This window comes from Vigna umbellata, chromosome 4, assembly GCF_029865625.1.
Source record: "Vigna umbellata cultivar VRB3 chromosome 4, Vumbellata_1.0, whole genome shotgun sequence".
NCBI lineage: Eukaryota > Viridiplantae > Streptophyta > Magnoliopsida > Fabales > Fabaceae > Vigna > Vigna umbellata.
The window spans coordinates 39885600-39902174 of NC_142168.1; the positions used below are offsets into that span (position 1 = coordinate 39885600).

The 16575-nt window shown below is 28.7% G+C and overlaps 1 protein-coding gene across 1 annotated transcript; it reads right to left on the reverse strand.

Annotated features, from left to right (window-relative positions):
• Positions 1 to 1738: 1738 nt before the first annotated feature.
• LOC148200160 (protein trichome birefringence-like 19) lies at positions 1739 to 8249 on the reverse strand. Its single transcript, XM_088114552.1, has 2 exons — positions 7652 to 8249; positions 1739 to 2678 (listed from the first exon to the last, which is right to left on the reverse strand). Exons 1-2 carry the CDS (start codon positions 8162 to 8164, stop codon positions 1893 to 1895), a joined length of 1299 nt encoding a protein of 432 aa, XP_087970678.1. The 5' UTR covers positions 8165 to 8249; the 3' UTR covers positions 1739 to 1892.
• Between the last annotated feature and the right edge of the window lie 8326 nt (positions 8250 to 16575).

Consider the following 16575-nt stretch of genomic DNA (forward strand, 5'->3'; position numbering starts at 1 on the left):
TACCATAAACTGCAAATGGTCGCAACATTGAAAAAGAAAAAGAAAAATTACATTTTTTATTTTTATGTAATTTTTTTTTTGTTATGCTTAATAGGAAAATAAAATAAAAACATTATTTCCTTTTCTTTTCTATATGTGAACAAGTCGCCATTATAATACTTTATATGTGACTGACACGTAGAATTATCTTAATTAAAAAAAATCAATTATTTGTTTTTCATATATTACTCTTTTTATTAACACAAACGACTAAATGCTCACTCAAAATTCAATTATTTAGCAATTACTACTTAAGACTTTTACTTCGTGACATTGAAAATAGGGATAAGTTAAATAATGAATATTAATACATTGAATTATTTTCCACTATGGACAAGTGAGCATTGAAGAATTACAAATTAGAATCACATAATTATCACTAAGTACCATAAATATCATTCCAATTTCAATGTGATATCACGCAGAACAGGTCAAATCTGGATCAGAAGTCAAAAAATAAAACTTAAAAATCATCTAATAAATAGTAATCACATGAAATAACATTTAAAAAATGTCTCTTTTGAATTATAATTGTGTATGCCTTTTATTTTCTTAAATTGAATTCAATAATGTATTTTTTTTTAAAACATTTATAGAAGACAAACTAAAGCTTATATTTTGTTTTCACAAGTTTATACTTCAACATGTTTATACATGTGCATTCGAGGTTACAAGAACATTAAAACTAGCAAATAATGCACAAAAATATAAAGGTGAGAGGAGACAAACAATAGTAATGTACTAATAATTGTGATGGAAAAAGAGAATATTTGTTAATATTTTTTGAAAACCAAGTTGTGTTAACATCTTATATTAGTGTTTAGAAAAGGTTTGAACTATATTCATGAATAATGTTTGGTTCACATGTCTAACGAATCAAAGACCCAGCCCACAACTATATTTTGGACTATCATACAAATGATTCAAAAAAACAATTTTTATAACCTTCAGAAGCTTCCAAAAACAACAAGAGGTTGTTAAGAAAGCCAAACACAACAACTTGGAACCACCCTAAGGCTTTGTTTACTTGAATGGATTTGAGGAAGAATAATTGAAGGGATTTGAGAGGATTTGAAGATAAAGTTTTTTATTGTTTATTTGAGTGAATTTGGAGGTAAATGAGAGTGGATTTGAAAGTAAATTTTTTTAATCTGTCACGTCAATAAAATTCTACACTAATTCTCACAAATTTTACTTCCAAATAGACTCTAGTTTACCTCTAAATTCACTCAAATAAACAACAAAGAAATTTATCTTCAAATCCTCTCAAATCCCTTCAATTACTCTCCCAAAATCCCTTTTCAAGTAAACAAGACCTAAGAGATTTGGATGGGATTCACAATCACATTAATTAGCTAAAACAACAACCTTTCAATACAAAGCACAATAATTATGTGTTGCCTAATTTGCTTGTGAGGTGTAGGCCCCAAACACTAAATTAAAAAATAACAAAAGTATACAATAGTTTATAATATATAGTTGAATAGGTTTTATTGTCCTAATATTTTAAGGATTTATTTAATGTTATTTCTAAAAAAATATCCTTAATTTAATTTTAATTTTACTTAAAAGTGTTAATATTAATTTAATGAAAGAGATAAGTGATTCCTTTTTAAATAAAATGACAGCTGAGAAAAAAATATTGAAAACTTCCAAACAAAAACCTATTAAGACTTTATAATATTTATGAAAAAAAATATGATAACCCTTGAACATGTATATCTTTCTATAGATTTAAAAGAGTGTATTTAATTCAGGATAACAAATTTTATCTTCAAAAAATTACAAATAAAAAAGATATTGGCAATGACAAGTTAAAAAAAAAAAAGAAAAAGGTAAAGATGGTTATAGATCTAGCTTATGGCCGATCTCATTCCCTCCATCTTCAACATTTGTAGCAAGAAATCACTCCATGTGTCTATGGGTCCCGGCAAGCACCAATGAACACAATCATTATACAATGTAACATTCTCATTAGGCCAATGTCCATATCTACTAGGATGTCCATCCGGTCGTAATAACATTGCTTGTGTTGTGTCAATTAACTTGAATTTCAAACCCTTCTTTCTCCCTTCTTTCTGAGCTTTCTTAAACTCCTCCAATTGGATCATATAGAGCTCCAAATTTGTGCCCTCTAACCTTGTCTCATTACTCCTAAATGGCTTAGTTCTCACACAGTTCCCACCTTGATTCCATATCCCATTCTCAAAATGAGACGGTGCAAATGTCCTAAGAAAAACTGTGCCCTTGAAGTCTTCCAAACTATTGATGGCCTTAAAAGCAGTCCTAAAAGCCCTTCTATAGCCATAGAACATGGTCAAGTCAGGGACATTTTCCAAGACACAAAAATGGCACCCGACAACCTTTTTTCTCTCATAGAACACCATTGGTCTGTAGAACCAATGCCCTCCATCAAGAATGATGTAGTCAAATTCTTGAACTTGTGTGGTCCATTTGTCATCATACTCATCAAGGTAGAGGTTGAAAAGGCCAGTGTTGCTTGGACCATTTGGGTCAGCCACTTTGGATCTTACTAGATGGGGTGTCCAAAATGTGGCCATGGTGAAGTTGTAACTAGGATACTTCCATCTCTTGAAGTATTCATCACTTGTGTATGATACATCTATTGGCCATTCCACCTGAATAACCATTCACAAAACTTCAATTTAACAACTTCTCCATATTATAATTCAAATATTACAAAATAATTAAAACAAAATTCAAACAAAAATTCAGACAAAATAATTCAATAACAAATCTTGTTAAGATAAACTTTAATATTAATTTTAAATGTAAAATACAACTTTAAAGTCTGGTTATGTAATATAATTTAGTCATAGCAAATAACATTATGGAAAAACTTTGCTTACATTGTTTTCAACAAATTTATCTGGGTTTATCATCTTTTACTTTAGACAATGTAATGTAATTATTGTTGTTTGATCTCACAAAAAAACTATATAATATATATCCATGAAGTGTTAATTTAGTTAACTTACATTCCTAATTTGAGACAATGTTGTTAGTGGGTTTAAACTTTTATTAATTCATATGTGGTTATAAGTTTTGAGTTCTATTAAATCTTGCATTTGACTTTACAACTTTCTTTTATATCAAATATATATATTAAATAATTATCTTTGTACAACACATGTAATATGTTATGTGTGTTTCATATAAGGATGAATTTATAATATTTATTAGTTTTTAATTACTATATTAGTTGAGTTCCTTTCATTAATCTTTCGATTAGAGTATCCACTAGGAAAATGTAAACCTTTTATACATATTGTTACTTTAACTATTTTTCAATTGGTTAATCATGTGATAATATTCCATTTGAGTATAACAAAGATATGAATAATTTTTACCTGAAATTTCTAAAATTGGAGTGGCCATGTCTATTTCTATGTAATATATGTAGCATGTACTATGTACCGAGACTTAATTTTCTAAACTTAGCCCAAAAAATAGAAAGTAACATCACATTCATAATCATTGCAATTGGAGCCAAAATATTCTGTCCCAGTAAGGTGCATGTGTATAACGAAATCGAATAATCCAGCCCATAGTTAATTATATATATTCATTTGATAATGAAAAGAGAATTTGACAGCTAATAATAATAATTAATATATAGGAAAAATGCTGAAGGCCTACCACATTTTGGTTTGATTGAAAAGAAAAAAAAGGAGTAATAATTATAATAAATGATGAGATTAAATAAATAAATAACGGAGAAAGTTAATGCACATCTATAATATCCCTTTATTTACTCCTATTTTGAATTAATTGACATTTTCTATTGCAGGCAAAAATTAAAGAAGTTAATATTTTTTTGTGAAATTTAAGAAATTAGTGATAAGATCTAATTACTCTTTCTTTTATACAGTTTAATAGCTATTTCCTAAAACAATCACTCTTACAAACAAACTATTCAGAAGTGCAGAAAGAAAAAGCATAAAATTGAAAAAAAGAAAAAAAGAAGAAGAGAGTAATATATGCTTTCTCAACATTCTAAAATAAAATAATTTTGTGAAAAGAACTAAAACAATAAAGGAATAATTCCTTTTTATTGTCTATATCATATAAATATATGTCAATTTATTGCAACAGACAATTAGGCAATAATACACAAATAATAATAATATTGTGTTATTTTTTTATGAATAATGAGTCTATAAATTTCTTAGCATAGTTATCCACTTACATAATTAAAGGGCCCATAGTATGTGTTTTTCATCTTGGATTCCAAAAGCAATTATTCATTTTTCACAAACAAACAACAACTTAAGCCCAAAGGAGTTTGTTAGTTCCATTTCTCAAACAACAATATGTATTTTTCTTTGGTATATTAGTCAACAACTACTTTCCTTTTAGGTGACCTAGTGTTTTCTTTTTTTTCATTAATAATATTATAAATTTTTTAAAATTTTATTTAAATTATCTAGAGTGAGAAATAAGAAGCATAAATAATACTAATAGATAATCTTGCACCCAAATTATAACCCACTTTTATTGGCAAAGCATGGAACAACTACTCTTTTAATATTTTGTTTGTGTATAAAAATATGGCAATAATTTATTTTAATTTTAATAAAATAACTATGAAGATTTCTATTTTTCTCAAGTCAACCGTAATAATATAATTGATAAAATTAGTTAAGTGCATTTTTTATTTTTTAACCATATATAATATTAATAAATATCCCTCTTCTACACTAGTACTACTTGTGTGAATTAATGTTGCTCTTTTATTTTGAATTTTAAAAATGAGAAATGAATAAATAATTTTCTTTTTGCAAATATATGTCATTTAAAAAGGAATACATTGATTGTTTTTAGTGATTATTGAATAATATATAATTATAATTTTTCTTTTTCATGACATTTTAGTTAACATTTCAAAACTCACTAATAATTTATTATCACACAAAAACTACTATTAAAAAATAATAACAATATAACAATAATTTTATTATAAAAAATCACTAAATTTTTATTTTACAATCTCGCCGACTAAGGTCTAATCCAAACCTTAATATAATATGTGTCCCATTCAAGATTGGTTAACAGGTCAAAGACAATTTATGACACAGCTTGCTGGCAGGTATAGTGATATTTATGATAATAATGTTTCTAGGAATATTTAATCAAAACCTCTAATTAAGAATCCAAAGACCTCAATTATCAGTATTCTTAGTAAAATTAACGAGACTTTTGTTAAGAAATTATATAGCAACATTAATAGAATATTATTTTTGAAATAGAAAAAATAATTACACAAAAATATGTTATCAATTTGAAAAACTTATGTAACTTGTTGAACTTTCACAATGATAAAATCAATGTTTCAGACAAAACTTGTGGAACATACCAAAAGAGAAATAATAGGTAGCAGAGGATTACGAAAGCTACATTAATCTGCACTAATGCAGTGGAATTTTGTTTCTTCTTTCTTCATGTTACATCTTCTAATTGTGACGTTTCAACCATTTCTACTAACTTAATTAACTTATGGGATGGATTAGGTGACATGATTAAACCTTATATTAATCAATAATGTCATCTCATATTGGAAGTGAATAAAATAAAATAAAATTTGAATTCTCTGAAATTTTTACTGAGTTTTTGTTGCTGTTTATTTGTTATGTTTGTCTTTAAAATACAATGATTTTGTTGTATTAAAAACTTATTAAAATAACATAAAAAATTGAAATCAAATAAAATGAAAAAGAAAATTTAAGTTTATAAACAAATAAAATGTGTATTCTTAATATATTTTTGTATGTGTCTTACTTTATTTTTCAATAAGAAAATGTTTACTTTTATCCTCTGAACAATTAACAATCTCTTGTTAATAATCTCTTATTATGAAAATATATGATATAGTTCCTTTCTTTGTAAACGGAAGGTTGAAAAGAGATTATTCCTTTCAGGAAAAGAATTATACATGTGATGCATTTCTACAAATGAAGAATAATCTAATAAGAAATTAAAAACAAATATTTTATCACTTAAATACACTATTCTTGAGTCTTTTAATATACTACGTATCCAAATTATTTAATTTAGATAATGATAATTTGAAAATATTTTTTATAATATTTTAGTATTATTTACATATTATTTGATTAGTCTAAAATTATTCTATTATTAATAATAATAATCATAATAAAACAATAACAAAATAATACGTAAATAATTTTTAAATATTATAAAAAAATATTGTAAAAATACCCTTATTCATTTAATTTTATAAGAGCAAGGTTAAAGGAAAGCCTATTACTTTAAAAATAAAAAGTTATTATTTTGAAATGAAGAAAGTAATAAATAGTTCTGTCAGTTCAGGAGTGTTTTGGGTAAGTGTACATCTGTATTGTAAAGTGTGCCATCAAAATATAAAAAAATAAAAAATGAAAAGAAATTAAAATTAAAATCTGTGGGAACTCAAAAGTAGACAAAAGCAAGAACTCATATAATGAAGAAATACTGACTACACTACACTCTGTTTCATGTGAGCAGAGTTTTCAGACCAAAAGATTCGATTCCTTTTGGCATGCATCCTTCATCATCATTTTCTGTCTCTTAATTAATTACCCTTTTTAAAACAATAATATTCAAAATTGAAATAACCCTTTTCATTATTAAACAGGTATTGGAATAATTCTAATCAGGACTTAAATTAAAGATTACATTGTTTGAATATTTCTATTTTCTCTCCTTTTTTAAGTAGATTTCATCTTTGTTAGGTGTGGTCTAATTCTACGATCATAAATAAGAGAAATACAATTAAAAAAAATCCTTAATTTTGTCAACATATTTAATAAATACTTAATAGTTAAGAAAAAATATATTATTTTTGTATGGGACATGAACCTTTTTGATACTTCACATAGAAGAATAATGAGTGCTTTTCACTAGAGTGAAAATCCCATATGCTGAAAAAGGAGAAGAGTTTAATTGAATGAAGGCATTTTTGGCTTTAAACTTTGGTTAAAGAAAAAGGTTTAAGCTTGCAATGTAATCAGATACCTAATTACGTAACTCCAAAGCAATACTCCAAAACAAAAATCAAAGACAAAAAAAAAGACAAAAAGCAAATGAGAAAACAACAACACTGATGATAAACAATAATGGGATGTGAAGAAATGTGCTCACTCACTCACTCGAATACAAGATATTTTTTTATCAGATAAAGTTTATTTATTATATTCACTGCATAAAATAAAATATAAAAAAAACAAATAAAAATAGTTAGCATGTATAATGCTGAACCATCACATCACATCAATGGAAGTATAGTCTCAACAAATATCATAATATATCAATGATTTTAATCCTTGAAAATAATTCTGTGTATACAGAGATTGAAATTCTAAAAGTATACCATAAATTATGCATAAATTAACCCTGATTATGACAACCCTCTAACCGGATAACATGAAACTTGGTGATATATATTATTTTTTTTTATAATTTGTGTACAAGTTAATTAATGAATGATATTTTTGTAATTAATGTTAATTAATATATAAAAAAATAATTGTGGAAGCAGAATTTTAGAGTTTTGCAGGTATTGGAAGAGGGTGGTGGTGGTATTTGTACTTACCCTAGAAAGGAGACAAATCATGGACTGCATCTGATTCCTTCCCACAGAGTCACCAACAAAGGCCATGGATTTTCCCTTAACAATTTCCAAGAACTGAAAAGGGTTGAAAATGGGGAGTTCACAATCACTTGGCTTCCATCTCCACTTGATGAACTCAGAGTCAGGTCTCCCATACTTCATGCAGTTCTGGTGCTCATGAATGGCCCAGCAAGTCTTGTTTGTGTAATAGGGTGCCTTAGGGTTTGGCACCCATTCCCCTGTGAAAATGTCACACTTCTCCACATATGTTGAGGGAAGGTTCTGTGCCATAGCATCATCATCATCATCATCATGAATGTGGTTTTTATACTTGTGCTTCATCTTCAAGAGTGATGATGAATGGTAACTGCAAAAAGGGTACCACAAAGGGGTGATGGCAAGTGTTAGGATCACCATGATTGCTAGCAAGGTGAGTTTTGGGATCATGTGCTTTGGGGTCATGGTGGGATGATGCTCAGTGTCTTGGAACTTCATGATGAAGAATGAGAGTAGAAGAGAAAGAGAAAGGGACAGAAGAGGAGGGAAATAGGATAGGGTCCTTCAAGCCTTTTCTTCTTCTTCTATATATATATATATATATATATATATATATATATATATATATATATATATATATATATATATATATATATATATATATATATATATATATATATATATATATATAATGTTTGTAAAGTGGTTTAAAGTTGTGTATGAGTTGTGATTCTTTGTTTTTACTTATTTGTTTATTTATTTATTAGATTAGGTTTATATAAATTTATGATTGAACTTTTCATTTACTTTTCTTTGGAGAAACAATCCTCATATATTCTTGAACTGTGCCACATTAAATGCATGGATGTGCTATTTGTGAATAGTTTATATAATCATTTAATAAGACTATTCATTTTAGTTAGTATGTTTTGTATTTACATATTTAGATATCAAATTGTTAAAAAAAAGTAACTTTTTAAGAAATTATTTATTATCTTAATATTTATTAATTGCTTAAAGATGGAATAACTAAAATGAAGGTAATATTTTTTTTAAAGTTTTCTTTAAGATTATTTGAGTTTTTTTTCGTCTATTTCTCAAGTATTAATAACACTTTTTTTTTAAGTTTTTGTATTAATTAAATTTAGGAAAAAACATCATAAAATTGTATAAGTTTGTTAGTTGTATAATAAATCCCATCCATGACTGTAGCTTTTCGTAATAAAAAGTTATAAGTTTGTGATTTAAATTATGATTTTTTATCATCAAAATAAATATTTATTAATACAAAATATATAGAAAGATGCAAGGATAATTTATAGTTACAAATATATTATCTATATGTCAAAGTCCATCTAGGTTACTTCTATTATTCGAAGACATTATTATAATTTATGACGATCAAAAAGACAACTCGTGATTGTTATATTACGAGTTCATGGCTCCTCATCCCACCATTCAATGTTACAATGTCGAATGAATACGAGCAGTCATTACAACTATATAGAAGGAAATAATCTAGATTCCAAGATAGACAATGATGCACGGATGAAGGTCGTCAGGGAAACGAAGATGAAGCCCGTTCGGGAAACCATGATGTTTCCTTTGCAAGAAGGCTGAAACTTTAAAATAAGGATAACGATGGATGAAAAAGGAGAGAAAGCTATATGTCAAGTGTTGATTCATAATGCTGATTTGTTTGCATGGACGGTAGTCGAGCTCCTTAGAGTTGATCTTACGATAGCCTTCCACAAACTATCTATCTTTAATGAAGTAAGGTTTATGGAAACGAGAAGGATGATTTTGAAAGAAGTCAAGAAAAAAAATGATATTTCTGCTATCATTTTGATCCTACTATGCTTACTCACGAAGCCTTATGGTCAAACCGCTCTCTGCCTACTTCCTTAAGCCTTCCAAGCATACTATGTTTTAATTTTTGAAGCCTTATGGTTAGACCTCTCTCTGTTTGCTTCTGTAAGACTTATGAGTAATCTGTTTATGTCAAAGCCTTATGGTCAGACCACTCTCTGCTTGCTTTCATAAGTCTCATGAGTCACTCTACTTATATCAAGGTCTTATGGTACAAACCAAATATACTACTCCTGGTAGTAAACTTCATTTCATAATTAATGATTCCTTATATTCATCCCAACATTTCATAAAATCAACAAATCATATTATCTCATCCACCTAACTCAATCATATTCATTCTCCAATCATAAATTGGTAACAACCCATTTCCGTGTCAATACCCAAAATTTATAAAATATCATACACCTATTTCCAGATATCATACTCTTATTATAATCTTATCTTACCCATAACGAGTAAAACCTCAATATAATTTTACCAATTGAAGGTTATAGATCAACCATTTAAATTGTTATGACATTACATAAAAGTTTATTCCTAGTACATGTCCCACGTCATAATTTTACCTAGAGTCTAGGGTAAAAGTTTCAGTCCGATCTAACAATTAATAAAGTGAAAAATAGAAATTTTACATCAATAATTCACAAACATAAAATTATGTTATTTTGAGATCCTTAATAAACACGACTTAATAAAAAAAATTTGAACAGTCAAGATGAATCAACATGTCTTAGGAACTACATATCCAAATTTTAGGTTTATCTAATGGTTAACTTGGTATAGATTGAGATTTTACTTAGAAAACTCGAGGACAATATTCAAGTGGGTTCCAATTCTATCAAAAATGCGGAATTAATTCCTCTAGGTATAGACATCCAGTTACAAATTCAAATGGTCAAAAATTTAAATTTCACAATATGATTGAGTATTTATTCAAACCTTTTTATAGTTCACATATTCAGCACAATAAAATGTATCCATCAAATATTTCATATTAATTGAGTATATTACAAAATAAATTAGCGGTACATAATATGCTCAATAAGAATTAAGTTAAAAATTTGTCGAGTAGACTTTCAGGAAAGAGAGGTGTGTCTCAACGGACAACTTAAGTATCCAAGTTTTTCCTAGCCAAAGTATTCCTCAACTAGTTTTTAACAAAATTTCTTATTCACAAATTCAAAATAACGACATAGTTTTTCATTAACAATACTAACACATAAATTATACAACCAACACATTTACATACAAAAATTTAAGTCATGGATAGTCATATAGCAATATTAAATCATTAACATAAAAGCATAGAAAGGTTAGCTCCTCTTCCCTCTAAACTCCTTCCAACTCTAAATTCTTCCTAATCTTTCTTTCTCATAGATTTTCTCTACTCCTTGGTGCAAAAAACCTCCTCCACTAGGTATTTATAGGCCAAAATTTTGGTCTTATTTGAGTTTTTTTTAATATTATTTTATTAAAAATAATATTTTATTCAACTAAAGCTATTTTGTCTTCTTCCTCATTCAATCACTCCCGAAAGTCCTTTGTCCATTTCTTGTTTCCAAATTTCGTTGTTGTTATTGTTTTTAAGAAAATATATTCTCAAAAGTATGAATCCATACCTCTAAAATGACCATAAATTTTTTTGTTTAACTTTTCAAAATTTCCTTATTAATCATATTTACTATCCATAAAATTTTTACTACCAATAATAATATTTAAGAAAATTACTACTATTAATATGAACATTTTCATGGGCTTTACACAAGACCCTAGGAAAATGTGGTAATTAGGAAATAATGTGGTTATGAGACTTAAATTTTATTGTTTGGTAATTGGTGTTTGATGATTAGATGTTTTCAAGAATTATAATTATTATGTTGATTATTTAATGTTATTATTGATTAAGTGAAACATATGTTGTTATTTGGATGATTTGTGTGGTGTGTTGTTACCAATATGATGTGTTGGACTGAGGGTAGAAGGGTGATTTAGGATTGAATAGGAGTGAGCCAAATTCTAGAAAGAAAAAGAGTTAAGGTAAACTTTTGTTTAATTTGTGAATGAATATAAGGGGTGTAGAATGAATATAAGGGGGTGTAGAAAGTGAAACAATAAAAATAAATCTAAAATTAAAAGATTTAACGGATTTTGGAAAGATTTAGTAATTGTTTATATTTTAAAAAGTAGTTAAGAGGGAATAAGAGAGGAAATCTTGGTTATTTTATAGATTAAATGAGAGATATTATTTTAATTAAAAAGATAGAGATAAAATAGAAGAACATAAAAAGGAGAAGAGTAAAAGGGGTCTTCACATTGGTACCCTAATTCCTAAAAACGAAAATTAGAGAGTTAAAGAAGAGAAAAGACTTTTTCTAGGAAAAAAGAGGAAGAGCTACAAAAAACCTTAGTACAAGGTAGGACTTGTGGTATTTTTGAAGTTAGATAAAGCGCCCTAGGATTGGCCAAGGTATGGGGAAGCTTACCATTGTTTTTTGTATGCTATGTATTCTTGATTTAATTGCATGAAAGTACTTGTTTGATGTATTTTTATATGATTATGATTATGATTATCTATTGCTATTGTTGGGTAAGAGTTTGTGTGTGCATGAGAATAGGTTTTTGGTAACATTTGTGATGGAATTTGCCTATGAATATATTATATATGTTTTGTTGGGTTATCCCAACAGATAGTTTGATGCTAAGCGAGAATAAAGTTATGATGTTTGGAAGTTTCCATGCAAATATATGTTGTAAGGGTGTGTGATAAAAATCATATGTAGTATAATTATGTTTATTGGGGGTATAACATATCAATGGTTGGATTTGGATGATTTAAGTGATGTAATATATGCGTTTGAGTATGCTTACATGGGTATGTGATGCTTGAATGCATATAAGATGTGTTAAGTATGTTTCCACATGATCTAGGGTTGATGTATGTATGTTTGAATGCTTGAATCATGTCCAAGATGTGTTTCGATTCGGCAATAATCGATTATCATTAGTGATAATCGATTATCTACGTGTCGTTGTTGAGTATGGTTGCGAAAATAATCGATTATCTGAGATGATAATCGATTATCCCTTCCTATGTGATATTTATGGGTAAATTTCACTGAGATAATTGATTATCACAATGTATTTTTGTGAAAAATGGCAAATTTGATGAAGAATGAACATGGAACAAGATGGAGGAGTTGTGGAACGTGATGATAATCAGAGATTGATGTTAGTGGTTAAGTTTAGGGTCAGTTTTTACTTGTAGTTGAGATTAGAGCATGTGTGGAAGATGGAATGCACAAGAATGTGTGTGGTTAATGAGCATGAGACATGAGGGATTAGTCTACTTGATGTACCTATTAAATCCTAGTTCTGTCTACGAATAAGTGTCCCCTTTGGCATTGGTTGTTGAAAAGGGAGGGATATCCCCTTTGGCATTGGTTGTTGAAAAGGGGGTGACTCTCTTTGGCATTGATTATTGAAAAGAGAGTGACATTCTCTTTGGCAAATAGTTGTAGAAAAGAGAATGGTGTTCGAGTGTTGAATCTTCTTTGGTGAGGAGGATAAATGTTCTGCCTTGTGATAGGTGAACAAGTCTGAAGTCAGAAGAAGGATGACTCAAGTGTATCTATATGGGAAAGCTACAAATGGGGCTATAGGAGTGGCTACAATCGGTGAGGTAAGGTACAAGAGTATGACTAAGTCTTGTCATAACGGAGTTCATAGTTTGGTGATGCTCATGGTATGGTTTATGATTGGGATAATCATGTTGGTGGTGTACCTATAATGATGATCATGGTATTGAAGATGCTCTAGGTTATCCTATGTTGATAGTGGTGTTACTAATATGGTTATAGTAAGTAGTTAGCATAGGTGTTAATGAGTTGATAGACCAAAGGACTATGTGTGAGATGTTAGTGATAACATCAAGAGTTGAGATCAAGAATCAAGGATGGAAGTTTGAGGATCGAGGACTGAGGATCGAGTAATTCATTATGATTGAATTGTTAGAGGATTAAGAATCTTATTGTTATTACTTCTATGTATGTGGTGTTTGATTATGATTGATATAATCAGAAGGTACATCTTGTTGTGTGTTTGATTAAGGTTGATATAATCAAAAGATATGTTTCTTGTTGAGAGTTTGATTATGGTTGATATAATCAATATGTATGTATCTTGTTATTATGATTGTTTTATCGGTAGCTTACCCTATACATGTTTGTGAATGAAATTATAACGATGATCGTATAATGTGTTATACGTGAGCAAATGATATTGTAGATATTCTAGAGATATGATAGATTTGTGAGATGACGAGGGAGAAACTTGGGTTTCTTTAAAAAAAAAATTTGGCATAGACTTTTGAAACAAAGTAATAGTAGTTGTTTTATTTTCATATTCATTGTAATTACTTTTAGAATAATGTAATTGGACAAAACTTTTGGAACAATTATGTTTTGAATAAATTATGCATGTTGAAAGATTAAAGTTTTTGAAAAATACGTTTCTGCGTTATGATAACATTTTAAAATTTATCGATTTTTGTAAATCCGTAACATCCTATAATTTGGGGAGCTTACAGACCTTATGTTTGCAAACGAAGTTGACACAAATAAGATAATATGCTAGATTGATTTTCAACTCACAGTGGACCATCTAAATGGAGATGATCAAGTAAAGGACGCTATACTACTTTAGTACAACCACCTTGTTTGGAACATGATTAACAATTTTGTTGAGATAAAGTTTGAGCATATCTTTAGATGAGATAATTAGAGGGTCGATGTGTTCTCTAAACTAGCCAGTACAAAGAAGAAGCGGCGATACAAATTGTTACTTCAACAAGTGTTTTTGTTACCTTCCACTGAAAAAATAGACGTGTATGCAAGTTGAAAAGGTGGAAAGACCCGAATGAAACTATTTGTTCGATATCTCAAAGGTAGGAGACATCCTAAGGGTGAAGATGCACGAAAAGTTACTTGGTGCATGTAGGTAGGTAATAAGTTATTTATGAAAAGGTATAATCGACCTTTAGTAAAATGCATTACCTTTAGTAAAATGCATTACCTTATATGCGATTTGTTATTAATACAGAAAAATGATTTGTTGTTATTACTCCCTCCACCACCATATTTTCTCCCTCCACCTCCCCAATTCTATTACATATTTTTTGAATTACAAAACTAACCTTTTATAATTACAAAAATAACCTTTTTACTTTTTAATCCTAATTATTTACTTTAACCCTAAAATCTATCTTTCTACCCATTCTCACCCACCTCCCAACCCTCTCAAATTCTCACCCAAACTCCATCACATTCGTTTCTCATCTTCCATTTTTCCTCCATATCCGTTTTCTTCCTCCTTCAGCGGTTTGGCGGTGGGGGCGGTGCGCGACGCGGCAGTGCAACAATGCGGCGGTGCGGCGCGACAGTGCGACGGTGGTGCGACGGTGAGATGTGGCGGTGCGTTCTCCCACAAGGTTAGTGATAATATTTTTATTTTTTTTAAATGCAATACATATATCTCTCTGTGTTGTGTTCTGTGCTGTGCTCTGCGTTTTTTGCTGTGTACGTGTGTTGGGAGAAAGGAAGAAGATAACCAGGCTAAAAACGGATGTCGGGTATCCGTTTGGATTTGAAACGGATGTCGACATCCGCTTCAGATCCAAACGGATACTCGACATCCGTTTATGGCCTGTAGTTTTTTTAACTTTTAAGTTTATTATTAGTTTTTATTTTAATTTTTTATTTTCAATTAATTTGTTACGTAATTATTATATTTTTATTTTTTTTACTTTATTAATTTATTATATTTTTAATTAATTTATAGAGTATTTAAATTTAGTGTTTTTTTTCTAATTATTTATTTATTTATATCTAAATTAAAATTATTTTATTTAATGAAATAATTATTATTAAATTAATAAAAAAATAATATTAATTAATGAAATAATTATTAATTTAATTAAAAATATTTTTGTCAGAAATGGTAAGAACACGAGGTTCATCTTTTAGTTCTCGTGGAGAGAGTTCTAGAGAAGAAAGTTCTCGAGGAGAAAGTTCTCGAGGAGAAAGTTCTCGATGAGAGAGTTCTGCACAGGGTGAAGGTAGGAGACGACCTACAGCTTCAACTCGGAGAAGACGTGCAACTCCAATTCAGGATGACCCTATAACCGAGGACCGAGCGTTTGAGGAGGAGGCATATCAGGCCTATGAGGGTCCTGTTCACGAGGAGGCATTTGAGGGTCCTCATGACGATAATGAGGAGGAGGAACATGTCGATGTTCCTGACATACAGGAGGAGGATGTTCTCCAACTTTGTCAATGAATGAAGAGAAATGAGATATCAAACTAGAACCAACTTGAGAATCCATATGAAGATATTCATCCATTTTAAACAATAATCACCTATAAAATTATAATAAATCTTATTAATATAATTAATAATTAATCAAAAAAATATAAAAATAATAACATAGTAAAATTATATATTTCATATAATTAAACTAATAAATAACTTTTTATATAATTATAAAATTATTAAAGAAAAAAAAAGTCATATATAAAAATATATATTATACAAAAACCCTAACTATATATAACGTGCAAAATAAAACAAAAAAAAATCTAAATATATACTAATAACAATAAAGATCCTCAAAAATACATTATTAAAATACATCAAAATATATTCAAAAATAATATATCAAAAAATATAAATTATATTATTTAAATATCTTCAAAATTAATATAAAAAAAACAGTAAAATATAAACCATATAATCTTTAAACGGATGTTGACATCCGTTGACGGATGCTCACATCCGTTTAAAGATTATATGGTTTATATTTTAGGATTTTATTACGCACCTTCACGCCTCTGAACCAGCACCTTGAAGCACCATCACACTCACGACTGAAGATGAATTGCTTTCCCCACTTTCAATCTTACTAAACACAAAGTCCACCACACTCTCACGTCACAATTCTATAAAAGAGAAGAAGAAGTGGAACATGAGAGACAACCCAAGGA

Excerpts from the sequence above, each read along its gene's own strand:
- LOC148200160 (XM_088114552.1), bottom strand. The coding sequence starts at position 8,164 with ATGAAGTTCCAAGACACTGAGCATCATCCCACCATGACCCCAAAGCAC. Across the intron at positions 2,679-7,651 it reads TGATTTGTCTCCTTTCTAGG|GTGGAATGGCCAATAGATGT; the intron begins GTAAGTACAAAT and ends ATGGTTATTCAG.